This window comes from Saccopteryx leptura, chromosome 8, assembly GCF_036850995.1.
Source record: "Saccopteryx leptura isolate mSacLep1 chromosome 8, mSacLep1_pri_phased_curated, whole genome shotgun sequence".
NCBI lineage: Eukaryota > Metazoa > Chordata > Mammalia > Chiroptera > Emballonuridae > Saccopteryx > Saccopteryx leptura.
The window spans coordinates 55,311,467-55,329,593 of record NC_089510.1 but is presented as its reverse complement, the minus strand read 5'-3'; the positions used below and the strand labels follow the sequence as shown (position 1 = coordinate 55,329,593).

At 43.0% G+C, this 18,127-nt stretch overlaps 1 protein-coding gene and 1 pseudogene across 2 annotated transcripts in view; both read left to right on the top strand.

The window, feature by feature from the left end:
- The first annotated feature begins 5,527 nt into the window (after window positions 1–5,527).
- Window positions 5,528–18,127, top strand: part of LMLN (leishmanolysin like peptidase) — a 98,691-nt gene continuing 86,091 nt past the window's right edge. Inside the window, exon 1 of one of the 2 annotated variants that reach the window (XM_066346977.1) lies at window positions 5,528–5,743. In XM_066346977.1, the coding sequence (XP_066203074.1) occupies window positions 5,543–5,743 (201 nt within the window). In that variant the 5' untranslated portion in view covers window positions 5,528–5,542. The remainder of the gene's footprint in view (window positions 5,744–18,127) is intronic. The other variant, XM_066346976.1, reaches the window with a different exon arrangement.
- Window positions 12,592–16,131, top strand: LOC136380045 (nucleophosmin pseudogene; annotated as a pseudogene).

The window sequence follows — 18,127 nt, the reverse complement described above, 5'->3', positions numbered from 1 at the left end:
GCTCTTTTTGTATATGTGTGCATGCGTGGAGGGAGAGATGAGAAGCATCAGCTAATAGTGGCATTTGGTTGGTCATTGATTGCTTCTCATATGTGCCTAAACCTGGGGGGTGGGGAACTCCAGTGGAGCCAGTGACCTCTTGCCCAAGGTGGTGAGCTTGTGCTCAACCCAAATTAGTCTGTACTCAAGTTGGTGACCTTGGGGTTTCAAACTGGGGTCCTCTAGAGTCCTAGGTTGACGCTCTGTCCACTGCAGCACCACCCGTCAGGCTGGCTCCATTTTTCATGCAGTAGAAGTTCATCTATTATCCAGCAAATCTTGACATTCCATTAAAACAAACTGGCAGTTTGCCAAGCTAAGCTCAGTTTTTCATTGTGTTTGTGTTCTGGAAGAAGTAGAAGCTAAGAAACGGCTTGCTAAAATTGTTTTGGGGTGAGTTGTGAGAGACAAGTAGAGGATGTAGGAAAGAATTGGGTATTAAGCAGTACCCAATCTAAGAAAGGTTTGCTTAGTTCAGTGGTATCTAATTTTCTGCTGGAAGAGTCCATGTTTCACAGAAATGGGCTTGTATTTTGTAACACCAGTCTCTTGACTATCAGCCATAGGGAAGTGTAACCTCAAGGCAAACAAGGTGGATGCTGAAATGTAGTTTGAGGCCATTGGTCAATTGTGCTTTCTTAACCAGATCCAAACAGTGCATTTCATGGCTACAAATTAGAATTTGGTTATTAGAACTAAAAGGAAATTGGAATATCGGGTCAAGAGCAGGAAGTGCCCAATTCAGACCTCCTTTGAGCTTTAGTTCCCCCACAAAAACAAATACTAAAAGCTACTATTGGCAGTAGAGGATTTATCAGAACTCTTGGGGTAGTCAGGGGTAGAGGAAGTCCTTAGGGAGGTATTTGAGGAACCATCCAACTTGGTTATGTAATGTGACTGACTAAAACCTATTGGGAATAACTGGAAAGTATTGAAAGCGAAAATGCCAGATTATACAAGGTCTTATGTATTGTACTAGGGATTTTAGAATTACTGTTTATGTATGTAATAGTGTCACTAAAAAACTTGATTGGCAGGGTTGACCAGATTCTTCCTTTAGAACCCAGTGGCATCCCAGCATAAATTGAAGGGAAACGCAGGTAGGCTTTGTGGTCTTCTTTTTTTTTTTTTTTTTTTACAGAGGCAGAGATAGACAGGGACAGACAGACAGGAACGGAGAGCGATGAGAAGCATCAATCATCAGTTTCCCGTTGCGCGTTGTGACTTCTTAGTTCATTGATTGCTTTCTCACATGTGCCTTGACCGTGGGCCTTCAGCAGGCCGAGTAACCCCCTGCTGGAGCTAGTGTCCTTGGGTCCAAGCTGGTGAGCTCTTTGCTCAAGCCAGATGAGCCCGCGCTCAAGTTGGCGACCTCGGGGTCTCGAACCTGGGTCCTTCCGCATCCCAGTCCGACGCTCTATTCACTGCGCCACCACCTGGTCAGGCGGCTTTGTGGTCTTAACTGAGTTTTTTTGAGGACTGAAATAGAGCAGATTTCATCAACGTTAACACTATAAAAACCAAATGGAAACGAGTATTCAAGGGCAACATGTTCCCACCTTTGGTTGGTAGGTGGGTAATGCTTTTACAAAGTTGGGTAACCAGGAGGATGGGACTTTAATTTTTTTTTTTTCAAGGGATTGGGGAGTTGAGTTGGAGGAGACTAGGATGCTCAGCTGTTAGTATGTCCAGGAAGGCAGATGGATATTCAGGTCTGGGTTAGTCATGTAAAGGAAAAGAAATCTCAAAGCCTGTTATCTGTGTAGAAGTCAAGTGAATGTATTGGAGTGGGATAGATGATGGTGGTAGTGCAATAGGGGTGAATACACAAGAAGCGATAAGCAGTTGAGCAAAGGTGGGAAGAGAAAACAGACTTTAAGATGACTTTAAAAAATGCAGAAGCAAAGGATCCTTACATGCAAATTCATCCTCTTTTCAACTGACATAATGCATCATTTGTAAATGAGGTTGCCTGTGTGTTTCTGTTCCCATAATGAAGTTTGGTCAGTGCAAAAGTACTCCTCAAGCCAAAATTATCATGAGATGAATCCTATATTTCACAGAAATGAGCTTGAATGGCTAGCAGCTTTTCTGCTAACCCAGTGAAACAACCTCTCCCCAATTTGGCTACAGTTAGAAGCAGGAACCTGAATACGACTGGTGTTTGTTGACAACACAATTTCTTTGTGGCCTTGTGGAAAGAGCACTTTATTTTTTTAGCGCACAATTGAGCGAGATGAAGGGAGGGGCAGACAGGAAGGGAGAGAGATGAGAAGCACCAACTCTTCTTTGTGGCATCTTGGTTATTGATTGCTTTCTCATTTGTGCTTGATGGGGGTGGGGAGGGGTTCCAGATGAGCCAGTGAGCTTGAGTCATGTAGGTGATCCCACGCTCAAGTTGGCAACCCTGTGCTCAAGCTAGTGAGCCTGCACTAAAGCCAGCGACTTCAGGGTTTTGAACCTGGGTCCTCAGTGTCCAAGGTCAATACTATCCACAGTACCACCGCCTGGTCGGGTTCACATGTTCTGAAAGTTATAAATTTGGTTTGGAATCCCAACTTCCACTAATTGGGGAATGAAAGACAAAGTACCTGATGAGTCTTTAATTGTAAAATGCCCCACCCCTGTATCATTTGAGTACATGCTCTTAAATGAAATATAAGTTCTTTTTTTTTTTTTTTAAATATTTTATTTATTGATTTTTAGAGAGAGGGGATAGAGAGAAAGAGAAGGGGGAGGAGCAGGAAGCATCAACTCCCATATGTGCCTTGACCAGGCAAGCCCAGGGTTTTGAACAAGCAACCTCAGTGTTCCAGGTGGATGCTTTATCCCACTGCACCACCACAGGTCAGGCCGAAATATAAGTTCTTAAGGATTTTATATTATTCCTATCCCTACAATTGCTATGTAGTAATTCACAATATCCACTTCCTGTTGAATGGCTATTCTTGCTAAACACTTCCAATTACTAGTTTTAATTCTTTGGTTCATGGGCCTCAGAGATTTGTCCCAATTTTCAAAATTTTTTCTAGTTCCTCACTGCTCAGTTTTGAAGGTAATTTTCTTTCTTTTTTTTTGTATTTTTCCAAAGTGAGAAGAGGGGTGGGAGGGGCGGCAGACAGACTCCTGCATGCACCAGACTGGGATCTACCGGGCATGCCCACCAGGGGGCGATGCTTCGCCCATCTGAGGCATTGCTCCACTGCAACCGGAACCATTCTAGCGCCTGAGGCTGAGGCCATAGAGCCATCCTCAGTGCCCTGGCCAACGTTGCTCCCATGGAGCCTTGGCTGCAGGAGGGAAGAGAGAGAGAGAGATAGAAAGGAGAGGGAGAAGGGGGGAAAAGGAGATGGGCGCTTCTCCTGTGGGCCCTGACCATGAATCAAATCTGGGACTTCCACAGGCAGAGCTACTGCTCTACCACTGAGCCAACCAGTCAGTGCTGATGGTAATTTTCTTTTTTTTCTTTTCTTTTTCTTTTTTTTTACAGAGAGAGAGAGTCAGAGAGAGGGATAGACCGGGACAGACAGACAGGAATGGAGAGATGAGAAGCATCAATCATTATTCGTTGCACATTGCAACACCTTAATTGTTCATTGATTGCCTTCTCATACGTGCCTTGACTGCGGACCTTCAGCAGACTGAGTGACCCCTTGCTTGAGCCAGCGATCTTGGGTCCAAGCTGGTGAGCTTTGGTCAAACCAGATGAGTCCGTGCTCAAGCTGGCGACCTCAGGGTCTCGAACCTGCGTCTTCCACATCCCAGTCCGACGCTCTATCCACTGCGCCACCACCCAGTCAGGGCTGAAGGTAATTTTCTTGTCTTTTTTTTTTTTTAATTTTTAATTTTTTTTAATTCATTTTAGAGAGGAGAGGGAGAGACAGAGGGGGGGGGGGGGGAGCTGGAAGCATCAACTCCCATATGTACCTTGACCAGGCAAGCCCAGGGTTTCGAACTGGCGACCTCAGCATTTCCAGGTTGATGCTTTATCCACTGCACCACCACAGGTCAGGCGGTAATTTTCTTAATGACAAGGCTCCACCTAATCTCTTGCTGAGTTAATACAGTTGCAATTATTGTTTTATAAATAAATTAAGGGACAGGGTTGAATAGGTAAGGACACATCATTGATATAGGAAATGACTAAGAAAATATGGGGCCCTGGCCGGTTGGCTAAGCAGTAGAGCGTCGGCCTGGCGTGCGGGGGACCCGGGTTCGATTCCCGGCCAGGGCACATAGGAGAAGCGCCCATTTGCTTCTCCACCCCCCCTCCCTTCCTCTCTGTCTCTCTCTTCCCCTCCTGCAGCCAAGGCTCCATTGGAGCAAAGATGGCCAGGGCGCTGGGGATGGCTCCTTGGCCTCTGCCCCAGGCTCTAGAGTGGCTCTGGTCGCGGCAGAGCGATGCCCCCTGGTGGGCAGAGCGTTGCCCCTGGTGGGCGTGCCGGGTGGATCCCGGTCGGGCGCACGCGGGAGTCTGTCTCTCCCCGTTTCCAGCTTCAGAAAAATACAAAAAAAAAAAAAAAAAAAAAAAAAAAAGGAAAATATGGGCTGCTCTGGCAAGGTAACACAATTGGTTAAAGCATCCTCCCCAAGGTTGCATCTGTCAAGGTTGCAGGTTCCATCCAGAGTCAGGGCACATAGAAAAATGAACCAGTGAATGCATAAATAAGAACAACAAATTGATGTTTGTCCTCCAAAAATAAATTAAAAAGAAATGGGTCTACAACTGGTGACTGATAACTAAAAAAGAAAATTATATTCCATTCACCTTTTATACAGAGGGCTATACAGTACCATAAAAAAATTCTGTAGCTGTTTAAGCACTCTCACCTAGTGGGTGCTCATCTTTTCCATAGCTTTACTGAAAAACTGTATCAGTAAAAACCCACATAACCTCGCCTGACTGGGCGGTGGCGCAGTGGATAGAGTGTAGGACTGGGATGCGAAAGACCCAGGTTCGAGACCCCGAGGTCTTCAGCTTGAGCAAGGGCTCATCTGGTTTGAGCAAAAGCTCACCAGCTTGAGCCCAAGGTCGCTGGCTCGAGCAAGGGGTTACTCAGTCTGCTGAAGGCCTGCGGTTAAGGCACCTATGAGAAAGCAATCAATGAACAATTAAGGTGTTGCAACACGCAAAGAAAAACTAATGATTGATGCTTCTCATCTCTCCGTTTCCTGTCTGTCCTTGTCTATCCCTCTGTCTGACTCTCTCTCTGTCTCTGTTGAAAAGAAAAAAAACACAAAACCCACATAACCTCATACATGTTACCATCAATGCCACTAGTCTCATAGTACAACTCACGTGGGCTGCTAGAGGACATTTATTGGCTTTGCGCAATGAGACACGTCTCCTGTCCATGGTGAACTTCTTGCAGAGGACGCTAGCCAATCAAAAAGCAGCTTTTCGCGGCTGGCCCCCCTCCACCTGCCCTGAGCGGTGAGGGGCGGGGCTGGCGCCAGGCGCGGAGGCGTCACGTACTCCATGGTAACGACGCTCATCCCAAAGATGGCGCCCGAATGGGGTGGAGGAGTGGATTTCTCAGGTTCGGGCCCGGGCCCGGGCCCGAGCCGGTGGCGATGGAGCGGTTCTTTGTGGGTCCGAGGTGTTATACTCCTTTTGGGCGGGCTCCGAGCAAGCGCTACGTCTGTTCCTGTCTCCTTGGGCAGTTTCCCTCCCTGCCGGCATCACGTCCTCTCTGACACTGAGGTAGGGCGACGGAGGGGCGGGAGCGGGCCCTGTGATGGTCAAGTAATACGAAAGCAGTGGCATAGAGAGTGGTGATTGGAACAAAGTGTGCGGGAAGAGGAAGTGAAATTGGATCAAAGAGTAAACTCTTAGAGGTCTGGCTGGGACCTGCTATCCCTATCTGGCTTGGGTGCCTAACTCCCTGCCTGCACCCTGCAAAGTGGCGGAGTTAGGAACTCAGAACACCCATCACTTTTCCTGTGCGGAGAGTAGTGTGAAGCTAGTGCTAGAGTTGTGGATTTCATATTTGAGTATGTATCAGAATCACCTGAAGGGCTTGTTAAAACACAGATTGCTACCCAAATTCCACACTTTATGATTCATTAAGTCTGGGATGGGTCCCCAGTATTTGCAGTTCAAGTTTCCAGAGGGTTGGTGATGCTATCTGTCCATTGACCACACTTTGGGAAACTCTGAACTAAAGGTTTGGAAGGAATTGATTGGAGAACCAAAGACATTGGACGGATATTGTAGGGGAGGGTGTGTGGAGACAAAAAAATCAGGTTTATTTTCAAGTTACCTCATCACGTTGCTTGCTTTTCCCTCTTCTCCTATCCTGGAAGTGTCTGCGTCCTTCCACACCATTTTTCTTCCTAATTTTTTTAAATTTTAATTGATTTATAGGGAGAGCTGAAGGAAGAGAGAAAGAAACAAACATCGATTTGTTGTCCCACTCAATTATGCGTGATTGATTTAAAAAAAATTTTTTTTTAATTTATTGATTTCAGTGAGAGGAAGGAAGAGAGAGAGAGAGAGAGAGAGATGGAGAGAGAGAGACAGGAACATCAAGCTATTCCTGTATTTGCCTTGATTGGGGATCGAACCAGCAACCTCTGTGCTTTGAAACAATGCTCTAACCAATTGAGCTTTCCAGCCAGGGCAGTGATTGATTCTTGTATGTCCTCTGAGCAGGAATTAAACCTCCAACCATGGTATGTGAGGAGGATGCTCAAACCAACTGGGCTACCTGGCCAGGATCCCTGGCTAAATTCTTTCAGTCTCAGTTTAAGTTTCCTTATCTCAAGACAGCCTGTTGAAACCACCCCAGCTAGAATGCTCTTTCCATTTCTTGCCAGTCTTATCGGTACTCTTCTTCTGTAATTTAACCAAGTGCTGCTATATTATGCTGGCTTATTTTTCAGGCACGTCTCTCCTTTGTAGTTAAATTGTAAGGTTCCTTAGAATAAGGTTCAGGTTTATGCTTTGATTTCTCCACAGTACTTAGCTCAAAGGAAGGGCCCACAACAATCACTTTTTTTTTTTTAATTTTTCTGAAGTTGGAAACGGGGAGGCAGACAGACTCCCGCATGTGCCCGACAGGGATCCACCCGGCACGCCCACCAGGGGGCGATGCTCTGCCCATCTGGGGCGTTGCTCTGTTACAACCAGAGCCATTCTAGCGCCTGAGGCAGAGGCCATAGAGCCATCCTCAGCGCCTGGGCCAACTTTGCTCCAATGGAGCCTTGGCTGCGGGAGGGGAAGAGAGAGACAGAGAGGAAGGAGAGGGGGAGGGGTAGAGAAGCAGATGGGTGCTTCTCCTGTGTGCACTGGCCGGGAATTGAACCCGGGACTCCTGCACGCCAGGCTGACGCTCTACCACTGAGCCAACCTGCCAGGGAACAATCACTATTCTTTAAGGAAAGGAGACACAGTACCTGAGGCAAGGCTGCATGTTGAGATTGGTTTTTACTACTTTATCAAGAAATAGTAACCTAGAAAATTTCAATTTAGCCCAGAAATCTTAAGAACATTTATTTTTGTGGTAATTTACAGAAATTTCTATGCATACTGTTCAACCAATATGTCCCGAAATATTAAGTTGGGGTTTGTAGTGGTATTACAGTCTTTATCATGACACTGCACTTTGGCTTGTTTTATTTTATTTAGTACCTTAGCAACTTTTAACTTTATAATACATTATTGTTGTCCATAATCACTAACTATGCAGTGCGTTAGATCATCAGGACTTATTTATCTACTGGTTGCAAGTTTATTTCCTTAAGTATATCCCCCCACCTCTCTGATAAATTATTTTTTATAAAACATTCCCACAAAGCCCTGTACTTCTCTATTTCAATTTAGATTAAAATAAAAGGAAGTAATTCAAAGACCTGCAAAATTTCTGCTAGAAGGAAACTTAATAGCTTTTTTGTTTTAGTGGTTGTTGCCAGTGAATAAATCTCTCACTTATATTTGAACATCTCCATGAATAGGGGATTATCTCCAGAGACAGCTCCTGTGTTTTTTGGAGATTAGCATTGTTCAAGTTTTTCTTTTTGTAAGAGCTGAAAACTCTGAAACTTCTATTTCCCCCTCCTCCATTTGTATTAGTGATAGTGCTTCAGATATTAAAAGCAAGCTATTAAGTTCTTGAGAGTTCTCATCCCTAATAAATTTTTCCTAGTTCTTGATAGAGTATGTAATAACAAGCCCTTTTAACCATTTGCTTTGCTTTAACCTAAACACAAAGTATAGGCAAGAACTATTCATTGTAGTTAAATGCCATAGGAAATGACGTAACTTTTCTTGGTGTTGGGGAACTACAAAACATTTTGATTCATTTAACTTGTTCTCAGTTAAAACCTCTATTGTTTGTTTTTACTTTTTATTATATACAGTAAATTAAAATAAAACCAAAAACAATATTATAATGAACTCCCATGGACTCATCACCCAGCTTTAACACCTATCAATATTATGTCATTCTTGTTTTAAGTACTTCTTACCCATTTCCCATTCTTCCACTTGTTACTTTGAAAAGTTTGGGGGATATTTACATATATTGAAATACAGCAGATGCAGTCATGTACATCCATGTAAAACTCACATCCCAATCACCATGTAGAAAATTTCCATGTCTTCAGAAAGTTCCCTCCTGTCCTGTACCAATCAGTCTCCCATCCACCCCAGGCAATTGTTGTGATTTTTATTTTACATTGGATTTTGATTTTATAATAGATTAGTTTTACCTGTTCTAGAACTTGGTTTGCATAAATGGAGGTATATACTATTACATGGTAGATTATATTGAATTTTCTAATAGTAAATCAACCTAGTATTTTTGGGATAGACCCTTCTTGGTCATGATGTATTATCCTTTTTATATAACTCAAAATTCAACTTGCTGATAGATTGTTAAGGACTCTTGTATCGATGTTTATGAGTAATGTTAGTTTATAATTTCCTTTCTTAGTTTTTGTTAGTTTTTGATATCAGAATTATACTGGCCTCACAGAATGAGTTGGGAAATGTTCCATCCTCTTATATTTTCTAAAAGAGTTTGTATTACATTGAAATCATTTCTTCCTTTAATGTCGGATATAATTAATAACTGAAACCACATGGGCTTGGAGTTTTCTTGTAGAGAGTTTTGTTCTTTTTTATAAATGTGTGTAGCAGTTTTTTGTTGTTGTTGTTTAGATTTTATTTATTGTACAGAGAGAGAAGGGGAGTAGTGAGACATATCAACTTATAGTTGCTTCACTTTAGTTGTTCACTGATTGCTTCTCATATGTGCCTTGACCAGCAAGACCAGGGTTTCAAACCAGTGACCTCAGTATTCCAGGTTAACACTTTATCCACTATGCCACCACAGGTCAGGTGAGAGTTTTAAAAATACCTTCATTGAGCTATAATTTATATACTCTGCCATAAATTCACCCACTTAAATATACTATTCAGTGGTTTTTAATAAAGTTTACAAGGTTGCTGACAACCATCACCACAATCCAATTTTAGAACATTTCCACCACTCCAAAGATCCTTTGTGCCCATTTATTGTCAACCTATATTTTCAAGCAACCACTATATAGGAAGGTTTAGATAAATCTAATTTCTCTGATACAAGTCTGTTCATCTTTTCTATTTGAGCTTGTCAGTCTGAGTGACTTGTATATTTCAAGGACTTCATTTCATCTGAATTGTTAAATTTATTGGCATAAAGTTGTTCATAATTTATCCTTTTGGGTGAAGAAAGTAAGAAGTTACAAAATAGTCATGAAAATGTAAAATAAAGCATAGGGAATATAGTCAGTAATATTCTAATAACTATGTATGATGCTAGGTGGGTACTAAAATTACCAGGGGAATAACTTCACAAATTATATAATTGGCTAAGCACTATGGTGAACACCTGAAACAATTTTTTAAATTATCTTTTGGTGTCAATAGAATCTGGAGTGATGTCTACTCTTTCATTTCTAATGTGGTAATTGGTATTTATTCTATTTTATCTTAGTCCAGTCTTGCTTTTTAGATTTTATTTATTCATTTTTATAGAGAGAGGAGTGAGAGAGACAGAGATAGAGATAGAGAGAGAGAGAGAGAGAGAGAGAGAGAAGGGAGGCAGTAGCAGGAGGCATCAACTCCTGTGACCAGGCAAGCCTGGGGTTTCAAACTGGCGACCTCAGAGTTCCAGATCGACACTTTATCCACTGTGCCACCACAGGTCAGGCAGGGAATTATTAATTTTATTGTTATAATAACCAGCTGTTGGCTTTAGTAATTTTCTTTAATGATTGTTTTTATGGTTTTCTGTTCTTTATTATTTCCTCTTTCTACTTATTGTGGATTTACTCTGTTCATATTATTAGGTGGAAACTTAGAATATTGTTTTAGAGCCTTTTTCCAGTGTTTTTTTTTTAATTGAATTTATTGGGGTGGCTTTTTTCTTTCAAATATAAATGTTGAAAGATATAAATTTTGCTGTAAGTATGTACAACTTTAGCTGTACCAAACAGGTTTTGACAGATATTTTAATTATTATTTAGTTCAAAATGTTTTTATTTTCCCTGGTAATTTCTTCTTTGATCCATGGGTTATTAAATACGTTTAAAATATTATTACTAAATATTTGGTCCTTTTCTATATACTTTATGATTTCTAATTTAGAGACTATCATCTGTAGGATTTCAGTACTTTGACATTTGAGATTGTTTTATTTATACTTCAGCACATGCTTTATCCTGTTTAACTTTACATGTGTACTTGTAAAGGATAGATATATATTCTATAGTTATTGAGTGTAGATTTCTGTACATGTCAATAAGGTGTGGTGTTGATACTGTACTTTAGATTGCTTATATTCTTACAAGTTTTTGCCTAATTTTTAGATTCTTAAAATTTTCTTAAGATTGTAAATTTCTCTTTCTTTGGTTCTGTCAGATTTTGCTTCATGGATTTTGAATTTGTTATTAGATGGATTCATATTTATTATTTTGTCTTTCTTATATATTAACCCTGTCTACTTATATCAATTTTCATTGTAAAATTTTACTCCATCTTGAAGTCTGTTTTGTCAGATGTTAATGTAGCCATTTCAGCTTGCTTATAATTAGAGCTTACATAATATATATCTTTCCATTCTTTTACATTTAATCTTCTGTATTGTGTGTGTTTGCTTTAGGGATTGCAATATGTATCTTTTGTTTATTACAGATATTTAATGTTGATTTTGCCTTACCACAATGATTAGGACATCCAATATGATGTTGAATAAGAATGTCAAGGGCCCTGGCCGGTTGGCTCAGTGGTAGAGCTTCGGCCTGGTGTGCAGAAGTCCCGGGTTCGATTCCCGGACAGGGCACACAGGAGAAGCACCCATCTGCTTCTCCACCCCTCCCCCTCTCCTTCCTCTCTGTCTCTCTCTTCCCCTCCTGCAGCGAGGCTCCATTGGAGCAAAGATGGCCCAGGCGCTGGGGATGGCTCCTTGGCCTCTGCCCCAGGCGCTAGAGTGGCTCTGGTCGCAACAGAGCGACGCCCTGGAGGGGCAGAGCATCGCCCCCTGGTGGACAGAGCGTCGCCCCTGGTGGGCGTGCCGGGTGGATCCCGGTCGGGCGCATGCGGGCGTCAGTCTGACTGTCTCTCCCCGTTTCCAGCTTCAGAAAAATAAACTAAAAAAAAATAAAAAAATAAAAAAATAAAAGAATGTTAAGAGTAAACATCCTTGCATTGTTCCTGATCTTCAGGGGAAAGCATTTAGTCTTCCACTTTTAAGAATATTAGTTGTAGCCCTGGCCGGTTAGCTCAGTTAGCTCAGTGGCAGAGCGTCGGCCTGGCATGCAGGAGTCCCGGGTTCGATTCCGGCCAGGGCACACAGGAGAAGCGCCCATCTGCTTCTCCACCCCTCCCCCTCTCCTTCCTCTCTGTCTTTCTCTTCTCCTCCCGCAGCCAAGGCTCCTTTGGAGCAAAAGTTTGCCCGGGCACTGAGGATGGCTCTGTGGCTTCTGCCTCAGGCGCTAGAATGGCTCTGATTGTGGCAGAGTGACACCCCAGATGGGCAGAGCATTGCCCCCTGGTGGGCAAGCCGGGTGGATCCCGGTCAGACGCATGCGGGAGTCTGTCTGACTGCCTCCCCGTTTCCAACTTCAGAAAAATGCAAAAAAAAAAAAAAAAAGAATATTAGTTGTAGCCTGACCAGGTGGTGATGCATGAATAGAGTGTCAGACTGGGAAGCAGAGGACCCATGGTCAAAACCCGAGGTCGCCAGCCTGAGCATCGGCTTATCTGGCTTGAGCATGGGCTCACCAGCTGGAGCGTGGGGTCACTGTCTTGAGCGTGGGATCATAGACATGACCCCGAGGTCGCTGGCTTGAGCAAGGGGTCAGTTGCTCTGCTGTAGCCCTGTGGTCAAGGCACATGTGAGAAAGCAATTGATGAACAACTACGGTGCCGCAATGAAGAATTGATACTTCTCATCTCTCTCCCTTCCTGTCTGTCTGTCCCGATCTGTCCCTCTCTCTGTCTCTCTCGGTCTCTGTAAAAAAAAAAAAAAAAAGAATATTACTTATAGCCTGACCAGTGCTGGCACAATGGGTAAGCGTCAACCTGGAAGGCTGAGGTCAACAGTTTGAAACACCAGGCTTGCTCGGTCAAGGCACATCAGGAAGCAGCTATAGTTGATGTTTCCCACTCCTCCCACCACCCCCTTGCCTTTCTCTTTCTCCTGTTTCTAAAAAAAAAAAAATGGGGGTATTAGTTATAGATTTTTTTGTAGATATGCTTTATTAGGTTAAGAAAATTTCCTGATATTTCTAGTTCGCCAATAGTTTTTATCTTGAATGGATGTTGAATTTTATTTAATGTCTTTTCTGCATCAATTAATATAATCATATAGCTTTTTTTCTTTGCTATATTCATATTGTGAATTACATTGATTAATTTTTGTATTTTTCTGAAGTTGGAAACGGGAGGCAGTCAGACAGACTTCCGCATGCGCCTGACCGGGATCCACCTGGCACGCCCACCAGGGGCCGATGCTTTGCCTATCTGGGGCTTTACTCTGTTGCAACCAGAGCCATTCTAGTGCCTGAGGCAGAAGCCACAGAGCCATCCTCAGTGCCCGGGCCAACTTTGCTCCAATGGAGCCTTGGCTTTGGCAGGGGAAGAGAGAGACAGAGAGGAAGGAGAGGGGGAGGGGTGGAGAAGCAGATGAGCGCTTCTCCTGTGTGCCCTGGCCAGGAATCAAACCTGGGACTCCTGCATGCCAGGCCGACGCTCTACCACTGAGCCAACTGGCCAGGGCGTGATTATTTTTTGATGAACTAGTCTTGTATTCCTGAGCTAAAACCCCACTTGGTCATGATGTAGTAACCCTTTTTACATTTTGCTGGATTTGATCTGCTAATATTTTGTTGGTGCTTTTGCAGACATATTCATGAGGTATATTGATCTGTGGTTTATTTGTATTTTTTCCTTCAGTAACTCTGTTGGGTTTGGTATTAGGGCAATGCTGGCCTCATAGAATAAGTAGAAAAATATTCCTTCCACTTCTAATTTTTTTTTTTTTTTTTTTTTTTTTACAGAGAGAGTCAGAGAGAGGGATAGACAGGGACAGACAGACAGGAATGGAGAGATGAGAAGCATCAATCATCAGCCCTTTGTTGTGCGTTGCAACACCTTAGTTGTTCATCGATTTCTCTCTCACATGTGCCTTGACCGCGGGCCTTCAGCAGACCGAGCAGCCCCTCGCTAGCGCCAGCGACCTTGGGTCCAAGCTGATGAGCTTTTGCTCAAACCAGATGAGCCCGCGCTCAAGCTGGCGCCTTCAGTGTCTCAAACCTGAGTCCTCTGCATCCCAGTCCGACACTCTATCCACTGTGCCACCGCCTGGTCAGGCCCTTCCACTTCTAATTTTAGGAATAATTTGTAAGCATTCAGTATTGTTTCTTCTTTAAATTTTTAGTATAATTCATGAATGAAGCCATCTCAGCCTGGAATTTTCTTTGAGAATTATAAACTATGAAGTCAATTTCTTTAATAGCCTGACCAGGCAGTGGCGCAGTGGATAGAGCATCGGACTGGGATGCAGAGGACCCAGGTTCGAGACCCCAAGGTTGCCAGCTTGAGCACGGGCTCATCTGGTTTGAGCAAAAAGCTCACCAGCTTGGACCCAAGGTCGCTGGCTTGAGCAAAGAGTTACTCGATCTGCCAGAGCCCCTCGGTCAAGGCACATATGAGAAAGCAAACAATGAACAACTAAAGTGCCACAACGAAAAACTGATGATTGATGCTTCTCATCTCTCTCCCTTCCTGTCTGTCCCTATCTATCCCTCTCTCTGTCTCTGTAAAATAAAAATAAAAAATTTTTTTAATAGATATTGGACTATTTAGGTTATCTATTTCTTCTTGATTTTGTTTTGGTAAGTTAAGTCTTTCTTTCAAAGAATTTCCTTTTACTGAGGTTGTCAAATTTATGGACATAAAGTTTTTCTTAAAATTTCCTTTTGAACATGACCAGGCAGTGGCACAGTGGATAGAGCATCGGACTGGACACAGAGGACCCAGGTTTGAAACCTTGAGGTCGCCGGCTTGAGCACAGGCTCACCAGCTTGAGCACGGGGTCACTGGCTTGAGCGTGGGATCGTTAAACATGACCCCATGGTCACAAGCTTGAGCCCAAAGGTCACTGGCTTGAACCCCAAGGTCACTGGCTTGAGCCCAGGGTCGCTGGCTTGAGCAATGGGTCACTCGCTCTGCTGTAGCCCCCCCCCGTCAAGGCACATATGAGAAAGCAATCATTGAACAACTAAGATGCTGCAACAAAGAATTGATGCTTCTCATCTCTCTCCCTTCCTGTCTGTCTGTCCCAATGTGTTCCTCTCTCTGACTCTGTAAAAAAAAAAATTCCTTTTGATCATTTAAATGTCTGTGAAGGGTTCTGGTACCAATTCTGATGTGTGGGGTTTTTCCAAATACCACCAAGCAACTGGGTGTCTTAAAATTCAACTCAATTCTGATACTATCTACCTAGAGATAACATCAAATTCCAGAAGTTATGGGTTTGTAAGACTCCTTCCACCCACCCACCCACCCTCCCTTATTTCAGACATCAATCTCAAGTCCAGGTTGTCACCTGAGCTTTTGACCTAATGGCTATAGATTGGTTGTTTTAGCCCTGGTGCAATTCCATCGTATGCATCTGTTCTGAGGAACAGTAGATGTTTATCTCTTTATACCTTCTTTCTTCAATTAAGGTGTGCCCCAGAACTATCTTTGTGGTTGTGAACTAAAGGCCAACAAAGATTATCACTTTAAGGTGGATAATGGCCTTCTCTCCTTTCTTTTTTTTTTTTTTTTCAGAGACAGAGAGAGAATCAGAGAGAGGGATAGACAGGGATAGACAGACAGGAACGGAGAAGCATCGATCATTAGTTTTTCGTTGCGCATTGCGACACCTAAGTTGTTCATTGATTGCTTTCTCATATATGCCTTGACCATGGGCCTTCAGCAGACCGAGTAACCCTTGCTTGAGCCAGCGACCTTGGGTCCAAGCTGGTGAGCTTTGCTCAAACCAGATGAGCCCATGCTCAAGCCAGAAACCTCAGGGTCTCAAACCTGGGTCCTCTGCATCCCAGTCTGATGCTCTATCCACTGCACAACCACCTGGTCAGGCTCTCCTTTCATATAACACTTCAGGTGGATAATGAAATAAGAACCCATTATCTTTACCAGTGATTAGTTTAGGGGCCGGTGCAAAGGATGGATTATACATTGTTGAAGCAGAGCCAATGAATTATGAAGGCAGTCCAGTTAAAGTAACACTGGCAACTTCGAAAATGTCAGTACAGCCAATGATTTCCTCGGTGGCTTTAAAACACCACCACCTGTGGACTTACGGTTGAAGTGTGGTTCAAGGCCTGTGCATATAGTGGACAGCACTTAGTAGCTGTGAAGCAAGATGCGAAGTCAGAAGAGGAGAATGGGAAACTCCTCAATATGCCTGGAAGAGGTAGCATGTTTCCACAGAAACAAGTGAAACTTGCTGTTGATGAAGATGATGAGGACAAAGATGGAATGATAATAATGATGATGATTTTGAGGATGAGGAAGCTGAAGGAAAATTCCAGTAAAAAAACCTAGCCCTTGGGAACTAAATAGCACGTTATTAAACAATGAATGGGTTAACATTGAGATCAAAGAAGAAATTTAAAAATTCCTAGAAACAAACGATAATGAGCATACATCAACTCAAAATTTATGGGACACAGCAAAAGCAGTCCTGAGAGGGAAGTTTATAGCATTACAGGCATACCTCAAGAAGCTAGAAAAAGCTCACATAAACAACTTAACCCTGCATCTAAAATAACTAGAAAAAGAACAGCAAGTAAAGCCCAGAGCTAGTAGAAGGAAGGAAATAATAAAGATCAGAGCAGAAATAAATGACACAGAGGCTAAAGAAACAATACAGAGGATCAATGAAACCAGGAGCTGGTTCTTTGAAAAGGTAAACAAGATTGATGAACCTTTAACGAGACTCACCAAGAAAAAAAGAGAGAGGACTCAAATAAATAAAATTAGAAACGAGAGTGGAGAAATAACAACTGACACAACAGAAATACAAAATATTGTTAGAAAATACTATGAAGAACTGTATGCCAAAAAACTAGACAACCTAGATGAAATGGACAAATTCCTTGAATCATATAATCTTCCAAAAATCAATCTGGAAGAATCAGAAAACCTAAACAGACCAATTACAACAAATGAGATTGAAACAACTATCAAAAACCTCCCATAAAAGGCCTTGGCCAGTTGGCTCAGCGGTAGAGCATCGGCCTGGCGAGCGGGGGACCCGGGTTCGATTCCCGGCCAGGGCACATAGGAGAGGCGCCCATTTGCTTCTCTACCCCCCCCCCTCCTTCCTCTCTGTCTCTCTCTTCCCCTCCCGCAGCCGGGGCTCCATTGGAGCAGGGATGGCCCGGGCGCTGGGGATGGCTCCTTGGCCTCTGCCCCAGGCGCTGGAGTGGCTCTGGTCACGGCAGAGCGACGCCCTGGAGGGACAGAGCAACGCCCCCTGGTGGGCAGAGCGTTGCCCCTGGTGGGCGTGCTGGGTGGATCCCGGTCGGGCGCATGTGGGAGTCTGTCTGACTGTCTCTCCCCGTTTCCGGCTTCAGAGAAATGCAAAAAAAAAAAAAAAAAAAATCTCCCAAAAAAGGAAAGTCCTGGGCCTGATGGCTTCACAAGTGAATTCTACCAAATATTCAAAGAAGAACTAACTCCTATCCTTCTCAGGCTATTTCAGAAAATTCAAGAGGAAGGAAGACTTCCAAACTCCTTTTATGAGGCGAGCATAATTCTGATTCCAAAACCAGGCAAAGACAACACAAAAAAAGAAAATTATAGGCCAATATCCCTGATGAACTTAGATGCAAAAATCCTCAACAAAATATTAGCAAACCGGATCCAGCAATATATGGAAAAAGTCATACACCATGATCAAGTAGGATTTATTTTTGGGAGGCAAGGCTGGTACAATATTTGCAAATCAATCAATGTGATTCATCACATAAACAAAAGAGAGGAGAAAAACCACATGATAATTTCAATAGATGCAGAAAAAGCATTTGATAAAGTCCAGCACCCATTCTGACTGTCTCCCCGTTTCCAGCTTCAGAAAAATACAAAAAAAAAAAAAAAAAAATGCAAGCAAGTGTAGGAAAAGGGTGGTTCTCTTTTCAAAGTGGAAGCCAAATTCACCAGTTTTGTGAAGAATTGCTTCTAGGTGACTGACCAGGAGGCTGTAAGATCCCTGGCAGTGGAGGAAGTCCTTTGAGAAAGTAGTTTGTTAATTTTTCCCATCTTATTTCATTTCTGTAACAGTTGCTCTCTGGCTGTCTTTATAATGCAGAGTGAGAACTTTTCCTACCATGTCTGATAAATGTTGTGCTATTCAAAATACCTGCTTGGTTGTTTTTATTTATTTACATATTTTTTATTGATTTTAGCGAGAGAGGAAGGAAGAGAGAGAGAGAGAGAGACAGGAACATAGATCTGTTCCTGTATGTGCCCTGACCAGGGACCGACCCAGCAACCTCTGTGCTCAGGATGATGCTTTAACCAACTGAG